This window comes from Sprattus sprattus (assembly GCF_963457725.1).
Source record: "Sprattus sprattus genome assembly, chromosome: 5".
NCBI classification, from domain to species: Eukaryota; Metazoa; Chordata; class Actinopteri; order Clupeiformes; family Clupeidae; genus Sprattus; species Sprattus sprattus.
In genome coordinates this window covers 34,548,943-34,569,439 of record NC_137924.1, presented here as the reverse complement: position 1 = coordinate 34,569,439, position 20,497 = coordinate 34,548,943, and the positions used below count along the sequence as shown (strand labels likewise).

Genomic DNA, 20,497 nt, shown 5'->3' with positions numbered 1-20,497 from the left:
TCTAGCAGCTAGTACCTTGTCTCAGCTTCTCTGCAGTCTGTCCAGTCTGTCTCTACCTCAATAATGAGGTGCACCTTTTAACAAGGTAGTCCAGGGGCTAATTAGGCCCAATCAATCCCAATTGGACCCGTCCACAGGTGCAGGGGAACAAAGTGAGAATGGGGAGGGACTTCACCTTTTCACAATGACACATGGCAGCAGAAACACTTCTTATCTTTAGAGGGCAAACATATACCCGCAACAGTATGTTTTCACTTGTTGTCTTTTTGTTTGTATAACACATAGCTATGACAATATAGTACATTTTGATATTTGTAGCATACTAAGTTCATTTTCTCAGTAATAAGTAGGACGACAACACCAGATGTAATTTAAATTGCACTAGTACTGCACAAACCAGCATACTTCATGAAATGCATGAGACCATTGATTGCAGAGTGTATGACTCTAGCAGTGCATGCCTTGTCTTCAAGGTTGGACCAATGTTTTTCAGCATTTATATCCATCACAGACATCAAAATGGAGAAAAACACCAATATACAGTGGATAAGGCTTTTGATGTCTCCTTTTTGTTATCTTCATTTGCACATTTGGCATTGAGGGAATCCAAAAGTAACGGAAAGTAATCAAGATACATTATTTTAATATTGTGATACTTGGATTAGGTTACTGAATACAATTTTTAACAGGTAATCAGTAATTGTATCGGAATACATTTCTAAAATAATCCTCCCAACCCTGTCTGCAACCAACCACAATCACAAATCATTGCAATTACCTTAAAATATTACAAACACAGGAGCCAGTAAAGAGACCACAAATCCATAGATTACTACAGTTTCACTGATGTAGATTTTGGCCTTGCCACAGGTCAGTAATGCTAGAGGGTCGCTTGTCCAACCAGGAGCGGACACTGGCGGCTCTGCTCCAGCAGGCACTGCAGATAAAGGATGATATGGTGGCCAGCCTGCACTCCACTCATGGCTCACTGCTGGCTGAGTCATCATCCAGAGGGCTCCTGGAGAACCACATCCACACCATCACTCACATCGTCAAACAGCTCAGTGCTGACATTCAGGTACAGTATCGTAAACTTAATCAAACAGCTCAGCGCTGACATTCAGGTACAGTATCATATACTTAATCAAACAGCTCAGAGCTGGCATTCAGGTACAGTATCATCAGCTCAGCAGCAATACAGTTAAGCCTGCACTGACACAGATAAGGCACAACACTGCTAACACTGTAAAACAAATCAGCACTGATGTCCAGGTATATGCTAGTAGGCTACTGTTATAGGAACATTGCAACATTCACATTTTCAACTATGCCGGTCAACACAACACAAACAACATTAGGCAAAGGAGTGTCACAGAGCCAGTTTTGATTAAGAATTAAGTGAACTAACTTCAGTCAAAGATATAACAAGCTTTTATTCAATGTCTTTTTTGGACCCCACTATAGGTTTATTTCACACAGGCCTATAGTATATGCTATGCCTTCTTTGATTGTATTAGTATCTGTCACCTAATAGTTGGCCAAATGTAATCTGCTCTGACAAAAGGGCATTGCATACTGGGCTCGGTGAGCTTTCAAAAGGCGCATTTCTCATATAATAAGCAAAAAAACAAATCTTTTAGTGTTATCCACCAATTGCCAAGACGTTTTGGAATCTATGCCAGTGAAACCATTAAGCTGAAGGAAACAAATTAAGAGAGGTGGGCATAAAGTAGATTAAATCATTAAATCAACCTTTGAGCTCATAACTGGAGGAGCAGGCGTCTGCCTCAGCAGAATGATGACATAACGACAGACTATTTTGCGCAAAAGCAGAGGAGTTAGTTAGATTACCACACCCCATATTGCTTCTGTCTTCTGTCTGTAGTGTGTAACTCAGTACCCGTGACACCCCTTGCATATTAAACTCTAAAATTGTTTATGAAAACCACAAATGCCAAATTAAGCTGTCAAGGTTATGAAAGGATGGACTGCTCAAAACTGCCAGGTTTCAGTTCTGATTGTGCAAAACGCTGTGAAGTGAAAATCAGTGAAAGTCATTTGTGTAATACTAATGTGAGAAGTATGTACTAGAGAAGTGTGCATGTAACCCGGAAGTACTGTATCTGGTCTGCCTCCTTTAGGTGCTTGAGACCCAGATCGCCCAGAGAGACGTGGTTGCATCAGGCACCTCGCTCACTGTACAGAGCCTGGACCAGAAGAACCTGGCTGGCATCGGAGACCTCAGGGGCAGAGTGGCCAGGTACCGTTAATGTCACTGAACACAGGCTGTGTCACCTAGTTCACCGAGCTTCACCTAGTGAAAAACAGAGCCTGTGGAGAACCGCATTGCCCTTTACGATGGCTATTGTGTTCTGGTAATGTAATGTGTGTGAACACGTGTTTGGAAAAGACATCACAAAAGACATTGCTGTGTTTTGGTACACAATGAAAATTTCCCCAAAAATATGCAAAAAATATTCTGTGAGCCACATGATGAGTGAGTGTGCAACATTGTCTGCAACGTTTGGCATTTGTTTGCATGGTATAGTTTGCAATTATTTCTGAATTTGAATACACCGTTCATTTGCAGATAGTGGAAGCTTGTTTATTGGGAACAAATAAGTGAATGAGGATGTTTGTCTACTCTGAGGGGCCTAATGAGAAAGAAATGACAGCTCTAGGAAAAAGTACCGTTCCTTTCCTTCAATACAAAGAAATCTATTATTTGGTGACATGGCGGCATCGTCAGGGAAATCCATACAATGAATCAGTCTGATGGCAGAGTGTACGAGCATGAGGTCTCAGTATTAGCTTCTTCGATGACCTGCCATTGATCAGGCAGGGCCAGTAGTCTCGCTGTCTCTCCCCTTTTCTTTGTTTGTATTTGTGTGCGTGTGTTTGTATTTGTGTGCCTTAAAAGGGAATGACATTCCTAGTTTCTTTCAATTATGATCCTAAGTGATTCAGAGATTGACTGTAATACACAGTTTGTATGCGTCTCTCAAATCCAATTCAGTTCAAATAAACTTTATTGGCATGTCAATTTTTTTGTAACATTTAAACAGGGTTAACATATAGAATACAATATAGAATGTGTGTGTGTGTGAGAGAGAATTTGTGTGCGCGTCTGTGTGTGTGTGTGTGTGTGTGTGTGTGTGTGTGTGTGTGTGTGTGATGCCGCGTTTCCTAAGCGCATAATCACTGCGTCCTAATCGAAGACGCATAGGACTTTTTGTCATTTTTTAAACCGTCAACGGAGCGTTCCCTAAAAGACTCGACACGATTACCCTTTGACAGTGTATGAGTGTTTGTGTGTGTGCACCTATTACTGTACAGTATAGTGTGCATGTGTGCTGCTGTCTGTCCCTGTCCAAGTAAGACAGGCACCAGTTACCTCCAGCTCCCCTACATTTTGGAACCCTGGAAGAAGCTGGCCAGTGGTGTCCCAAACCAGCTACGTAATGACACTATTAATCTGATCTTGAAAGTTGATTCAGTCTAAGACGACAAAAAGGGTATAATTTATAATTGGTTGTGTTCCGCCATGGATTTTAATTTATAGGGCAATATTTGACTCGGATGAATGTTTTCCATTTCAGTCATTAAAATCAAAGACTATTGGTATATTTTATGTAGTTTATGCACACCAATTCATTTTAAGACGGACTAACAAGAACAGTAATGTAACAAAAAGGCGTAACAGTTCATTCTATATTTTGAGAGGAATGTCCAGTCTTCTCACTGTGAGAATGGGCTACAGCTACACTGTAAACCCAGACAGTTCAATTAACTCATTAACATTACGTATTGAGTACTTAAAACCTGGTATTTAGTTGACCGAACTTAAAATGTATTAGTTTTCTGAGCAAGTGAAGACGTTTTAATTGTATTGGAATGTATTTGTTTGAGTAAATATTGCCTGATAACTCAATTTTTTTTTAGTATCTGACGTTATCAATGTCGTTGAGAAAACCATTGCAAAGCTTTTGTGATGAGAGACGGAGACAGCAGACTTAAGGTAGAAGAGTCGTTTAGTAATCCAGAGGTTGGAAGGTTGCTAGTTCAACTCCCCACTCCTCCTTACCAAGTGTATAAGTGTGAACCCCTAAACTGCTCCTGATCTATAAATGCAAAATTCCTTGTAAATCGCTTTGGATAAAAGCGTCTGCTAAATCACAGATGTAAATGGGAAGGCGGTTGACCAATGGCAGTTCTCTCTACAGTAAGAGCTTGCGCAAGAAGTTGGAATGTAAGGAAGATACCCTTTCAAAAACTTGTAAGGGCGTAATAACTAGTTTGTGAAAGACCCAGAGAAACACAAATATCCAACGAGGCAAAATCCTGTACGATTTTGGAATAATATGAGTTCAGAGTACTCAAAAATTATGAAAATGACAACAAAATAAATCAGTATAGCCGATGTATCATTTTTAAGTTAAGACTTTAAAAAAATATATATATGTACTCAAATTTTCTTATGTAATCGGTTACATCAAACGTTTTAAGTACTCTGAACTTGTTCAGGTTTACAGTGTATGATCAGTGCATGCACACCCCCCCACCCCCGCCCTACTGTAGTGTGTCTACAGCTATGATCAGTGCATGCTCACCACACTACTGCAGTGTGTCGTAGGCTGTGGTGGTTATGCAACAAGGACTCACCCTCCTGTGTGTTCTGCCTCAGGTGTGACGCCAGTATCACTACACTCTCTGGAGATGTGAGCGCGGGCTCAAAGGACGTCCTCCGACTGCAGCAGGAGATCGTGGAGATCCGCTCTCAGCTGGAGCTTCGCCTCAAGGACATGCAGCTGAAGGTGAGATGAGACAAACTGATGCTGTTTCAAAACAAGGCTGACAAAGGCCGCCTGAGTTTGCACATCAGCAAAGAATTATAATCGGCATCTACATTTTTTATTTTCCTTTTACTGATTATGGTGAGCCAATATTATATGATAATATAAAGCACCTCTTTTTACTGATTTATTTGAATCTTTGTCTGGCTTTACACATCCATATTCCTCTTTGTGTTCTAAAGTAAACCACATTAGCAGGTACATGTGAGAATCAACTAAGCTACAAGACCTGCAACTGCAGAAACATATGGAGATCAATGAAGCCCATGGGCTTTGTATTTCGGATTTAAATTGTAGAATTTCACTGGCTGTTTACATTGTAACAGTGGATTCACAGTAGCAAGTCTTTGCCTCTATCTGAATAGTTTTACTCTAATATTAAGTAATTCCCCACTGTCAGCCCCCTGTCCGGGCTCTGGATGATAAATCACACTGATAGGAATACATTACGTCCAGGGGAGGATCCGGGGGGCTTCCTTAAAGGTAATTGAAAGCGAAAGGAAACATGGTGATTTGGGCTCAGCAACTCCTTCAGCATTCACCCTGACCCATGCAGGCTCCTGTTCAGATGTGTGTGTACACACAAGAACACAATCAACTATGGTACAAAAAGGCATTGTAAGAATGGTGTTATGTACGTATTTGTTTGTGCTGTGCTGTGCTGTGCTGTGCTGTGTTGTGTTGAAATGTGTTGTGTTGAAATGTGTTGTGTTGTGTTGTGTTGACATGTGTTGTGCTGTGCGATGCTGCATGGAAATGTATTAGGTTGTGATGTGTTGTGCTGTGTTAGGTTAATGGTGTTGTGTTGAAATGTGTTGTGCTAGGTTGTGTTGTTTTGAAATGTTTTGTGCTTGGTTGTGTTGTGTTGAAATGTATTGTGCTTGGTTGTGTTGTGTTGAAATGTGTTGTGCTGTGTTGTGTTGTGTTGAAATGTGTTGTGCTAGGTTGTGTTGTGTTGTGTAAAAATTGTGTTGTGTTGAAATGTGTTGCCATTTTTCCATCCATGTCTCAGTTGTCTCAGGCTGTGATGAAACTAAAGAGCACACAAACAGAGCAGCTACTCGTGCAGACGAACACCAGTGGAGATTTAACCAAGGAGATTCAGCGCTTGGATGTGAAGTAGGTTAACTTAGTAGGTTAGGTCCACTAATCTACATTATCAAGATAAACCATTACCCAAGCACTACCCAACATTCCCCAAAAGAGTTCTTGGCTCATCAAAACATTTTACTTAGTTATGTCTAACTGCCAACTGTTATCTCTAACACGGCTTGTGTTTTTTAAAAGATACTTTTAACACAGACAGGGGTGGAAATCTGATTGGAAACTAATCCAGTTAGTTCACTAGAGACACCTTGTTGGACCAGAATATTACATTTCAGGTCATTGTCTATTGCGGATCTTAAACAGACATCCACTCCTCTTGAGTACATTGTCCCAGGAGTGCAGAAAGGAAATCAATAGTATTAATGGTGATTGCAGCACTCAATACAGCTAAAAGCATTTCTTGGAGCAATAAAGTTTTACTCCTTAAGAACATGTTTATAACTGTGCAGTTTTAACCATTCTTTAACAGATCAGTTTTAAACACAGGAAGTGTTACTGTCCTCTGAGGATTCTTAGTAAGATAGAAGATGGGGATTGGAGGTGAGAGGCTACTTAAAATAGATACTGGAAAAACAAGAGCATTTGATGAATGGACTCAATTTATGTATGCCAACTTCACTGGTTAGCTCTTGCAGGTTATTTAACTGCTGGTAGATTTGGGGGTGGGGTGGCATGATCCATCTCATCTGCAGTCTGAGCACATCTCACTTGCTGTGTTTTCTCAGACAGGAGGGCAATGGAAGAGGAAGTGAGAGAAATAGAGAAAATTGAGGGGAGAGTAACGGCTCATCAGAGAGGAAGGGGACAGAAAAGAGAGTGATGAGCTAAGAAAACTGAAAGTCTCTTCTGTCAAGGGAGGACTGAAACTCGAAAGCGAGAGAGTAATGGGGGAAATAGCTATACCTGGTATTTCGACAAGAGACATGCTCACAAAAAAGTCAGTAACACTTTAGTGGTCCACCAGGTGGGCTTGACAAATTGCCACAACAAAGATGAATTGAGGAGCTGATTAATATGACAGCCGATCTCAGAGGTCCCATGGCAGGGATCTGGCCCACTGGCTTTTGACTGTTGGAGGGGTGGGAACAGATGGTATTTCCCCGCAGTTAAACGCCATCCAACCAACCTGCCAGTTGAACCAATGGGAGCATGACAAAGCAGAAAGCAACACACAAATGCTGTCTATTAAAGGGCCAGCTTTAAATTGCACTGGCTGCCATAACGACATCTGAGTGTGTTGCAAGTATTGACACAATACACTACAGAGAATACAGAAAAATGGGTTTATTGACCGAATGTATATCACTACTTGCAACACTCTCACATATGTCTTTTAGGCATCAAGTGCAATTGGTTAGAAAATCACCTTTATGATTTGCTGATAGCAATTCATCATGTCGTACCTGCACTGCCCACCAGGTGTAGCACCTGCTGCTTTTGCATTTACTGCTGTCACCTGAAAATATGAATGCACAGCAGTGTGGCATATGCTTGTAAGTGAGGACCACATGTGAAGGAGATGGTGTCTTATTTCCGTGCATTAACCCGTGAGACACTTGATGCTGTGTGTCCAGAGGTGCATTTACCAGTGAGACTCTTGATGCTGTGTGTCCAGAGGTGCATTTACCAGTGAGACACTTGGTGCTGTGTGTCCAGAGGTGCATTTACCAGTGAGACACTTGGTGCTGTGTGTCCAGAGGTGCATTTACCAGTGAGACACTTGGTGCTGTGTGTCCATAGGTGCATTAACCCGTGAGAATCTTGGTGCTGTGTGTCCAGAGGTGCATTTACCAGTGAGACACTTGGTGCTGTGTGTCCAGAGGTGCATTTACCCATGAGACTCTTGGTGCTGTGTGTCCAGAGGTGCATTTACCCATGAGACTCTTGATGCTGTGTGTCCAGAGCGTCTGAGGACCTGAGGGAGCTGCAACAGGACGCTGCCAGACTGAGGAGGTGGACGGAGCAGCAGCTGCAGACCACTGCGCAGGCACAAGCACATGGCAGCCAGCAGCTCAGCTCACTTATGCAAGACAGACTGGTACATCTTAAGAAGGAGAGAGAGAGAGAGAGAGAGAGAGGGAGAGAGAGAGAGAGGGATAGAGAGAGAGGAAGGAGAGATGGAGACACAAGAGACCATAGTGTTACTGTCTGTGTCTGTCTGTGTTTGTTTCACCAATAATTCAAAAACGGAAATAACTAATAATGCATTTCAGAATAAGGGAGTCATTCTCCAATAGGAGAACAACATCCAGGCACAAATTCTGGTTTGCTGGAAGTAAAGCTCTATTATTCAGCTGGCTCATTTCCACTGCTGAGAAGAATGGCCAGATCCCTCCATAAATCCGGCGACACAGCACCAAGCTTTGCATAACATATATTTCAGAGGAAATGATAAACAATGTAGTTGCAAGCACTGACATCAACAGCAGCAACTACAGACACAGGATCATTTTATTGTCTGTGTTTTAACTTCATAAGCATTCCATTGCAAACCAATTTGTTTTTTTGAGTGATGAGTGAACTCTGTCTCTCTCTCTCTCTCTCTCTCTCTCTCTCTAATGTGTCCCCAGAGGGAGGTGGAGGGGAGGTGCAACAGGCAGCTGGGCCTCCTCTCAGCTCGCCTGGAGGCTGTGGAGGCTCGACTGGAGCAGGAATCCTCCGAGGAGCGTCTCAAACGCTCCGAAAGCAAACACAAGGCTCGCCTCAGCAGCCTGGAGAAGAGCCTGAGACACGAGTTGGACGACATCAGGAGCGAGTACCGCTCTGGTGAGTTCTGCTGCAGCAGCCTGGATTAGCTGTTTGGTTTCTGCCAGAATTTAAAACAGTCCAAACACTAAACTACGGTACATGCAGTCAGCACTGTGTCATATTTGGGGACACGGGGACAAAGTGTGAGCAGGTGGAACAGCGTGTGCCTTGTTTGGTCCACTCCGTCTCCCGGGGGGAACGTCTGCCCTCTGCTACCCACCCAATGCCAATGTCCTGCCAGCCTCACCCACAGCAATGGCCCTGGCACAGAGGACACATAGAGAGATGTCTGAGTTGGCAAGTGAAACAGACAGATAGGCAAACAGGCAGGCAGACAGACAGATGGATGGGCATAGATTCTTAGAGAGAGTAAATGGAACCATCCATGAAACAGTCACCTCTCAATGGTGCTTCATTTGTAAATCAGGAGGTCTCAGGACACAGAGAGAGTGCTGTTCCGTCTGATCAGGGGAATGAAAACAAGTCAAAGGGAAAAATCCACCGTACCTGGAGCACAGTAGACAATGCCTAGGTGTCCACTGTCCTCGCAAACAAATCATTATGTATTAACAATCAGAGCATTCACAATAATCACTGTAGATCAATGGGGGGGAGGCACGTAGAAAAAACTGTTTACAGCATGCTATGCGCTCTCTCTCTCTTTCTCTCTCTCTTTCTTATTGATTGTTCATTCACTTCCCTGTCAAGTTCTTTTCTTTCTGCTACATGTGTGAAAAAGGAATTATGGCCGAAATGTCTATTTACAACCATGAAAAGCAACAGAAATTCAACACATTTGATTGTCTTTTTGACATTTTATCATTTTCCTCCTTGCTGCTGAGGTTGAAATATCAGAAACATTAGCTCACGTGTCACAAAACTCCACACACTTCAGGCAACACTCCATGACCTGAGTGATTGCTCTATCGCTTTAATCAGATTTAAAATGCATCCAAAATAGGCAAAGAACCCATTCACCAGTAACTTCAATGGGAAAAGAAAGAATGACAGAAGAGATAAAAGTAGGCTTACATATTCCAATTACTTCTCCATTAAAAATCTTTGGAAAATGGACTTCTAAATAGAACATTTACATGTATAGTTCTCTTGCATGAAGACGATACATGTTGCAAAAAAACAAACAAAGGTTGAAGGAAAGAAGAGTTTGGATTTTGGAGTTTGGACGCAGGCACTTCCATGCATCGTTTCTTATTGAGTCTAATGGTTCTCATATACAGTATGGGTTTAAAGGCCCAAATCTTTCATTTGAGCCGGATGGGCAGCTGAAGGAACCTAACGTCCCACAAACTATTAACTATCATATATTAATGACTCACACACCACCATCATTAAACTATTAAATATCATACTTTCATGACACGCCACCACATACCACTATCACTACATGGATTTATTTTTTAGTATTAATATTTTGGTAGAGGAACTAGTTCTGTGCAAATATGTGCAGTCAAAAACAGGATCTTGCTCAAATCGAGCCCTGCTTCTCACAAAATAATTGAAAAAAAAGCCAATGCACTCCCTCTAAATCCAGAAAATGACTGTTAGCATGGAGGTGAATGAGGCGTTAGAAGATGAAAAGGGAGGAATATAAAGAAAAAGATATTGGGCATTGCATTATTGATGGGTCACGAATTGCACAGCACTCTGGCACAAAAGCAATTACCCCAAGTGCCAAAGAGTCTATAATTCAAAGTCTCTTCCTGTGTGTGTGTGTGTGTGTGTGTGTGTGTGTGTGTGTGTGTGTGTGTGTGTGTGTGTGTGTGTGTGTGTGTGTGTGTGTGTGTGTGTGTGTGTGTGTGTGTGTGTGTGTGTTCCCTCGGTTGACCAGGGTTCCAATCCATTCATGAAGCCATTGACTCATTGAAGCATATCAGTGACACCAAGGCTGAGCTGGATAAGGAGACACTGCAGCGAGATATCAAACAGATCCGCAGAAAGATGGCTGGTCTGAGAGATGTTTGAGATCCAGCTCACCTCAGCAGACTTTAGACCTATGCCTGTGGCAACTTTATGGCTGCTGACTAAGCTGTCTGATTCTCCAACCCATTCCCTCATTATTTTCCTTACACATTCACCTATCAACAGCCATTGTTTTAGGATGCAACCATTATAAAATACTCACTGTGAAGGGGGGTAGAGATATCGATCTGCGGATATACTGGGCAGGACAGGAAGTTTGTGGACACTGATTACAGGCTTTCATGCGGTAAAAGGGCTCCATGCAAGAGTTGAGGGTAGGAAACCAGATTACATTCCAACTCTTTTGCCACACAGAAGCACTGTGAAATGAATTGCTCTGAATGAATTCTGACATGATTAAATCAGAAAGAATAATACAAGGGTATTTCAGATCAAAAGACAGGCAAAATTTAAATCATACCCTTGTTATGTATGATTGTACCCGAATCAGAGTCTGTTTAAATATGTATGGTCCACGATATCTCACTGAGCAATAGATCCAGATGGAGTAGCACACAGCCTTTTCCCACTAACTACAAAAAGTGTTGTATTGTCTGATGTTGTATGATCTTACCTCCATTAACAGCAGTGTAAATAAATAGAAATAAATCTATTTAGAATGTTAAGGTTTTAATGGTCTCCTTTGCAGTTCCATGCAAACCTCTTCACTGTTCATGTGTTTGTCATCATTAATGAATCGTTACTTGTGTAGTCACCTCTGCAAGGCATGTTTTTGATGGGGCAGCTGCATTACTTAATGTTTCAATTAAGTGTGTGCTGTTAAAAGATGAATATAAAATGCTCAAATACAGAGTGGGAAAATATCTGTATCTGAGACCCGTTTCAGCTGTACTTACATTACATTATTCCACTCTTCCTCTCTCTCTCACACACACACACACAGACACATGCTGGCACTTATAAATTATATACAAACACATACACTCACAAACATACCATTAGGGTTTGCAATGCAGGGGTTGTGTGTGAATATGGCCTCAGACATTGTAAAATAATACAAGGAGTGAAATTGAGTTCACTGGGCAATTTAATCCCAGAATGGGCTGGACTGAAAAGCTTTTAGAGTTGTGTGATCTGGAAACCAATCTTGTGCCAGTGCCTCCTGCGACTCGCCTCCTTGACGTGGCTTAGTCATTGTAGGACGTAGGTTTATTCAGTAACTTTGTTACATTACAAATTGATTAAAGTTACTGACCATAACGAATTCATTACCATTAGGCATGAAAGCGTCCATACAGAGGCAACCAGCTTTGGCCAGGAATAGAATCCGGGTCAACTGCTGTCAGTGCGCCACCTATACTTTAGGGGGCACGGATTATACACTATTGACACAGATCTATAGCAACAGTGCTAATCTTATCGCCACGAAATTCCATACCAATAATCACTTTGTCAAAAGCAATGAGCAGATGTAGACCTGAGGTCACCAAGAAAAGAGTGTATTTTGTGTGTGTGTGTGTGTGTGTGTGTGTGTGTGTGTGTGTGTGTGTGTGTGTGTGTGTGTGTGTGTGTGTGTGTGTGTGTGTGTGTGTGTGTGTGTGTGTGTGTGTGTGTGTGTGTGTGTGCGCGTGTGTGTGAATGCAGGTGCATGTGATTTAGTTTGAATGTTTTCCCCGTGTTCACAAGGGGTTCCTCCACTTAGAACCCCAACAGAAAAAACATGCAATAGAACACTCTTCGTCAGTCCCTGACCAAGACAGACAATTCACCTCACCTGGTCCCCGGGCGCCTAAAGGCTGCCTACTGCTCCTGGAGTCCTGGAGGAAGGACAGTCTGGGATGGGATAAATGCGGTAGCTAAATTCACAAACGACCTCAGGCCTGCTTGTGCATGTGTGTGTCTCCTGTGTCGCCTCCATGTATTCACCTGTGCAGTGTGTCGCTTGTGCGATTAAGGTCTGACAAACTTCTGTGATAGCTAAATTCAGCTTCACAAATGTTACATACAACTTGAGTTTTGTCGGTCGTTCTGTCATTTTGCCTCTTAAACAGAAATTATCAGCCCAAAACAATCCCTCAGCTCTCTCAATCTTCCACTACCACCTCGGTCTCTCCTATCTAACTGACTGCAGGCACACGGTGGTTTCGTGTCGGGGGTCAACGGGGTCAACAAAGTTGCGTTAACTGCGTTAAAATATTTTATCGCATTAATTTCGGCCACAATAATCTCATAGATTAACGCGTTAATTTTGACAGCCCTACTATAAATGTATATATATTAGTGCTGTCAAACGATTAAAATATTTAATCGCGATTAATCGCATTTTTGTCATAGTTAACTCAAAATTAATCGCGATTAAATTAATCAAAATTAATCGCGATCGCAAAATGTATCTATTCTAAATGCCCCCTTCAATAATTTTTTTTCCATCATTTTTATTTTATTTGAATGCTGTTATCAACATGGAAAAGTGGATTGGCTTGCTTTAAACATTGCCGAACAGGGCGGTACAAAATAAAATTATAAAGTGCACATTTAAGATAAACATGGACTCAGCCTATAGTGCAGTTAAACCATGGCTTAATATTTTTTGCTGCCAGCTGCCTGTTGACATTTTCAGACAACAGTGAAGCTCACTTCTTTTGCACAACACAACTTTTAAAGGTAAACTTTCTATTCAGAAGCTTTTTATCATCCATTTCGCTGTATCGCGCTCATCATTCACTCAAACGTGACGTTAGCCTACTACAAAGTTTGGGAGGGCAAAATAAGGTTGATCTAAAAAAAAAAAAAAAAAAAAAAAAAAAGTTCTTTTTTTTTTAATTTTTTTTTTTTACATCGCGTTAATCGCGCGATAAAAAAATGAACGGCGTTAAAATGGGTTCGCGTTAACTCCGTTAATAACGAGTTAAACTGACAGCACTAATATATATATATATATATATATATATATACCAGGCACGGCGCCAGAAATTCAGCTTCGGGTGGGCCATAACATTTTTGGGTGGCACTTCATAAACATAAAGTCGTCAAAAACATGTTGACCCAATAAGGGCTCAAATACACATACGCGTCTTTTTTCAGGCAGAAATGCTTCAGTAACGCCTTGGCAAAGTGCTGCGGCCAAAACAGAAGCGGTGCGCTTCCCTACCTTGCGCTGGAAAGTTGAGAATAGTTCAACTTTTAAGCGCACCTAAAAAATGCTTCAAAGACGCAACGCGTGGTTGAGAAGTGGCGCGCACGCTTAACGCGCCGTACCATTGGAATCAATGCATTTGCTCGCGTCCCGTTTTAAAACGCGACTCTTCCATCACTTTGAAGACAATGTTTCAAAACAAAACCATATTAGCCCAAGTAAATGTGCCACAGCAGTGGGCAAAATGAATAACCAAACGTCCTACCTTAAAACGTTGTCTTGATAGCAGGACTTCTTGCGATTATTCCGTTTTAATCCAGACAGACACGGTTCATCACAACCAGCACTGCTAGCGAGCCATGTGGATGATGTGCTAACATTTCGCTGCTACTTCACATCTGTTTTCTTCTGTTTCTTCAGACATTAGCCTACCCACATCCAAAATGTGTCACATACAACATGCATGTATATGCTAATTATATTATTTAAACTATAAGGAGGTGTGACAAATCAATATCATCATATCAAATCCCACTACTACACACGTACTGAAAACACAACTGTTGGTTTACAGTACAGATCTCACGGGAGTAAACTGGAACTTGGTAACGTAACGTACCCCAGGCTAATTCTACAAGGTGCCTTACGGGACATAAATGTTGCAGCTTCTCACAATAAGCAATAAGAGCAAGTTGATAATTATTGATAATTATTATCCAGAAAATCAAAGATGACACAGATACAGTTTATTGAAATGAATTGGTTTTCTTTTTCATTCAGAATATTCCAAATACAATAAAAATGTAGACAAGAAGGCTAAAAGACTTATTCACATTTTAACATTGCTAGCAGCAGCTGGTCCTGATGATCCGGATGGACCCTGGGTTGTGACAGTGACTTCACTGACTTTTGGCTCATTTTGTGGTTTGAGCGTTTAAAAGTATCGCAATAAAGTAGCCTTAGGGCCTACTTGTTTGGCACTGAAATCAAAATACACCGAACCGAACTAAATCTGCACACAGGAGAAATACCAACTTCCGAAAGCTCGACTGCTGCTCTGAGGTAGAACGCGGCCAAACATTCAACTGACGCTAATGACAAGACTTGGTCCACGTCGCAACCGTCATAAGCATCACTTTTTTTAATACAAATTATATCCACACAATTCGTACATGCTTACAATTTCTTTGATCGTAGACTTGGAAAATATAATACATTGTATAATCTTGTATATATATTTTTTCCTTCTTTGAAAGATTCGGGTGGGCCTGGCCAGAAATGGGCGGGCCCAGGCCCACCCAGGCCCACCCATGGCGCCGTGCCTGATATATACACTATATATATCTTAGTTCTTAGCCCAGATTATGACTCTGACATGGCATTCATCTCATCTCCAGAAGTGCCTTGGGACACATGAGTGAGTGGAAAAGCCTGTTGATCCTCCCTGATCCTGATGTCTGTTTGGCCCCTGTCAGCACCTCAATTTATATGGTTGGGCTACATCATCAGCCAGCTCATCTCTGACAATGCCACCCTCAGGTTAACCAGCTGGAGGGATGTTTGGTCTTCCTTTGCCCTTTCATTTGTTTTGTGCGTGTGTGTGTGTGTGTGTGTGTGTGTGTGCGTGGGCGTGTGCAGGTGCGGTGAGAGTGTGTGTGCGTGTGTGTCTGTGAGAGAGAGAGAGTGTGTGTGTGTGTGTGTGTGTGTGTGTGTTTGTGTGTGTGTGTGTGTTTGTGTGTGTGTGTGTGTGTGTGTGTGTGTGTGTGTGTGTGTGTGTGTGTGAGTGTGTGTGTGTGCGCGCGTGTAAATGAGAGAAAGAGAAGACAGGACGAGACAGGAATCACAGTGCAAATGCAACTTCTATAACCTTGTAAGGCTTAAACGACAACATTGCACTAACAAGGTTTGGAGAAAAAGTATTTGGTCAACTGATAGTGTTCTAATAACATTAGAAAATGTATTTAAAAAAACATTTTTTAGGAAGCAAAGGAACATTAATGTAACATTTCCAAAATACCCAAACACATTTGCATACACAAATACACACATTGTTGTGCTCCGCTTGGAGCGCAGTCGTGTAATTCGGTATGTATCTGATGTCTTGCTGCAATTCTACTGATCGTTTGTTGTGTTGTTTTTGTAACAAATTTTGTTTGTCCTGTCTTGTTGTTGTTTCTATGTTGTTTTATGTTCATGTAATGTATGTTTACTGTCTGATGGTGAAACGAGATGGTACATTTCAAGGGGTTATTCCAAATAAAGAGAATTTCCAACACACACAGAAGGTTGCAATAACACTTTCATGACAGAAAATATGTGATGAATATTACAAATGTGTAACATTTTTAGTACGTAGGTGGGGAATACTAATAATCTTAAGATTGTATTATAGTCATCTAAAGCATTGGAATCTAAAGGGACCTCTTTTGAGTATGGTGCTACTGTATAACTCATTTTTGTTCATTTTCACACAGCTTGCATCAGATCATACTGTGGGCAAAACTGGATCCAAGTCATCTGCAACATTCACGTAAAGAGGGATGGAGAGATGGGTAGGGGAGGGGAATCAGGCGAAGGGCGACAGAAACCTGATGAATGCAGATGAGTGTGTAGGGAAGAGGTGATTTAAACACAAGAGAGAACATTAAAAACAGCTCAAAAAGAGGCAAGGCTCAGCAGACATGTTGTATGAATCACCTGAATGGTTGCCGCCAGTGTACAGAAACATCCTCTTCGGGAACAAGGCATTCTCACAGCGTGGTGCTGAAAGTGCTGATCATGAGATTATGTGAGCGTTCAGCAAACCCTGGCATCATCAAGCTCTTTTGTCATCTAATGAAAATCTTCTCAGTTTAAAGCTGGCCTTGAGGGGAACATGGTGCTGAATCTCGGAATTCAATTTGTGCATATTCTGTCGACGAAAATCTAACTCGTACACTGATACACAAATGCTCAAACCCACATAAACATTTAGAGCCTGCACATGTAATCTCTGGTCTGGCTACTCCCAGGAGCAATAATCAAGTGTCACATTTGATCAGGTCTCTGGGTGTTGTTCCCCATATCCAGCAGCAGGCAGCCCTCTGCAGCACTGCAGGGAGAGAGCGGAGTCAGCACAGACATGTGCCAGATATATGGAGCAGAGCCCAGTCAGCAGCATGGCCACTGCACACCAACACACACAAGATTCAAGCACCACCACCCGCATTCCCCATTCAGCATGTATCCCAGACACACACGTTGAGCTGTCAAGACACACTATGCAATACAGAGAGTTAGAATATGCACACTCACTGATACATCACTCATACATTCAATTCAATTCAATTTTATTTATATAGTGCCAAAACCATAAAATTGCCTCAAGGCGCTTTGCATAGTCCAGTACATAGACTTTCCTGTTGACATAGACCTTCAGATGACACACATTACAGCTGAGCAAACCACCTTCACGGTGGGGGACAGAGTTCCAGTGGCAGGTGAAATACAACTACCAATGACTCACCTTAGAAGCACAAATGTGTAAAAATAGAAGCATTTTTCAAAATGGAAGATATTTTTACAGAATGAAGGCTCTGTCCTATGTCAGTTTGCATGTACACATTTTACAGTTTTTTACGATCGGATGCACACAATTTTTACTGCTTTGTTTTGCTTTTCAATCGCCTCACACAATAAGCACAACCACACACCCAATGAGCAAAAACATCAGATCCATTGCAAAATGAAACACACTTGTAAAATCTATACACTCATTTAACAAAACCATATTTTGTTACCATATGAAACACACACATTGCATATACTGAATTCTGTTTGTACCACTTACACACTTCTGTTATAAACCTAAAACACTTTTAGCAATACTACTTCTCAGTGATTAGAGTAGTGTAAGTGAAGTACACAGAGAAAGTGAAAATACACAATACAGTAAAAACACTACCCAAGACCAATGCTGATGAAAATATTATTTACGTAATTCTCTCCATATACCCAAATCAGTCAACATGTCAACATGGAGAATCACAACAAAACATGTCCCAGTTTTCATGCTACTTCAGTAGTGTGCATAACACTGTAAGCTCAGCAAATATCAGACAAAGGTGAAAAGATGTTTCCAATACAGGTTACAATTCCATTTACATTAAAATGTACAGATTTGTCAGTGTCGCCAGTGTTGACTGAGAGACCTGATGGATATTACTGTATTGAAAATGGCATGGTCACCGATAACGTTTGCTTGAATTTCTCTGAGCCTGATAGCATTACGTATTTGCCAAAAGCATGTTTATGATCTCTATATCTTGTTCTTGTGTGAATATGGGCCTGTCCTCCTTTCAAGTTTACTGTATTTGATACATTTGGTCTTCTTCTTCTTTGAGCATATTTTCCTCCTGCTACAGGTCTTCCTCTTCCTCTACTTCCACCTTGACCTCAGCCTCATGGCATGGCCTCGGCCTCTTCCTCCTTCTCCTCCTCTGTGGATTCCCCCTCTCACCCCCACTCTTCTTCTTTTGACTCCTTCCATTTTGGTTGAAGACAGATTACAGTTACTCATCTGCTGCATTTCTATAGTGCTTAAACCTGTTTGTTGTGTCTACAATTAAGCGATCATGTGCTTGGGCACTTGATGGCTGTGTTTATTTGACCGGCTCGTAGGTGTGGTAACTTGACAGAGTGTTTTGGAATTGCAAGGAAGTGACCTCTTGATATACGTCTGTGTCTAAAGCATGAAAGTGTGTTTAGTGCTTTACAAATCACTTGTGTGTATGGTTTCGCAAAAAGTGTGATGTTTAAATGTGCTTATAGTTGTGCAGATCTGAGCCGTTGTTTTGCTCCTTGAGTGAAGGTTTTGATAATTGTGTTACACTTTTGATTTCAGTGTGTATCCGATTGTAAAAAACTGTAACAGAACTGCATTACTACATCTCAAAACAATGTGTAATATATGATTTTGTGAAAATTCACGAAAGTTTTTTTGTGAAATATTTTTCTGCTTCTTTACAAATGTTTGGATTTTTTGTGTCAGTGCTTCTCCTGAAAATGTTGAAAATCGCTTCATGCTCTTTCACCCTTTTGGAATAACTGGGAGGTTGCAATATTGAGCTGCGGATTGAGTGACATTGTCATATGATTTAGAAGCACCCCTCAGGACAGCCAAGGTCACTTCACATACAACACATACAACACACATACAACATACAACACAAAACAACACAAAATATGAATTCAATTCACAAACAGAAAAGAACATGTCACAGTAAATATGCTGTGTTTTTACAGTTTTTAACTTGGCGATGGATACACAGAAGTGTCGACTTGCTGCGGGGGACTGCAGCAAGTGGAAGGGGTGTAAATCTCCAGAGTTGGCACGCTGTGGTCAACACACATTCGGCAGAGAGGTTGGCACACTGTGGTCAACACACATTGGGCAGAGAGGCCAGGACACCGAAGCAAACAGAGAACCTTTGGTGACGGCAGTCTACAGACCAGATAGTCCTGCAATCACTCCTGTTGAAATAGGAGCTATGATGAGATCCATGAAGGATGCATCCTGGACACCAAAGAAAGAATTTACCTGTTGAGAATTGGGTTCCAAGGTTTTTTTCTGAAATTCACTTATTCAATCTGAGGGGGGCGCCACAGGACCATAACTGAGGGCTCATGTTTTTTTAGAAACCTGCCTATGACCTAACGTGAAGAGACCTGCTGGTAGGCTATAGACAATGGTGGAGGAAATATTGAGATCCTTTATCCGGTATATGACTGAAATGTGATGATACACATCAATGCTGGTGTGTTAATATTGACAAAACTCCCATTTGGATCAAAATCACCTTTTGATAGGTTGAACGTGGCTCAACATGCCATCTGCTGTTTAGAATCATCCTGAACCTTGCAAGGCCAATGGTGACATATCTACGACCATTTGGTACACATCCAAGTCATGAAATGTGCTGCCCAAGTCCCCCCGCCCGTGAGTGGGAGTCTCATCATTGACAGGAGTTTACACTGTAACACTGAAGCATCCGTGTGCGATGAAGCTTGTTTGAACTACTTTAGTTTTATATGCAGGGACACCAGATAAATATGAGGGGTTGTGAGATGATTAATGGGAGAGGAATAGGGAAGTTCTGATCCACAAATGCTTTCTGTTTTGGACTTCAATTTGAACTTTTAGATTTTTAGTGAGATATTAGAGCATGTGAACATTTACTGAAATCAAACACTAGATGGAGTGTTGAGCCAGTTTCAACACATTTATTATAAAAATGGGAATTTTGTCAATATCAACACCAGCCTTGATGTTTTAAATGACAGTTCAGACACATAATTTAGTAAACAGATAATTTTAGGGCGCAGTTACACTTTAACCATGAGACACGTAGGCCTATTATATATGAAATTGCATAACATGAGTCTATTCACTCTTTTTATAGTGCAAATGTCTGGTCCCGAAAAAAATCAGATTTTAGTTTTGACCTTTAGGATAAATTGTCAGAGACAATTTTACAGTGACCTTATGTAACCCTCACTGGAGAACATAGAGCATTACTCCTTTAAGAACGGATGCGTGATGCGTGTTCAGCCATCTGACAAGACAACTCGTAAGTGCGTATGCAGAACACAGCCATGTATAGATAGAGGTGCCTCATCTCCGTTCGCTCCAGGTTAACATTTTTTTTTTACCAAGATTATTTCATTAAGACAT

The 20,497-nt window shown here is 41.4% G+C and overlaps 1 protein-coding gene across 1 annotated transcript; it reads left to right on the top strand.

Annotated features, from left to right (window-relative positions):
* Positions 1–877: 877 nt before the first annotated feature.
* On the top strand, positions 878–10,691 carry fam81b (family with sequence similarity 81 member B; the record flags this gene model as incomplete). The annotated part of the gene is made up of 7 exons (XM_080839785.1): positions 878–1,078; positions 2,142–2,260; positions 4,685–4,814; positions 5,866–5,972; positions 7,863–7,998; positions 8,531–8,726; positions 10,558–10,691. The coding sequence occupies 7 exons, from the start codon at positions 878–880 to the stop codon at positions 10,689–10,691; spliced, it is 1,023 nt and encodes a 340-aa protein (XP_080695911.1).
* Between the last annotated feature and the right edge of the window lie 9,806 nt (positions 10,692–20,497).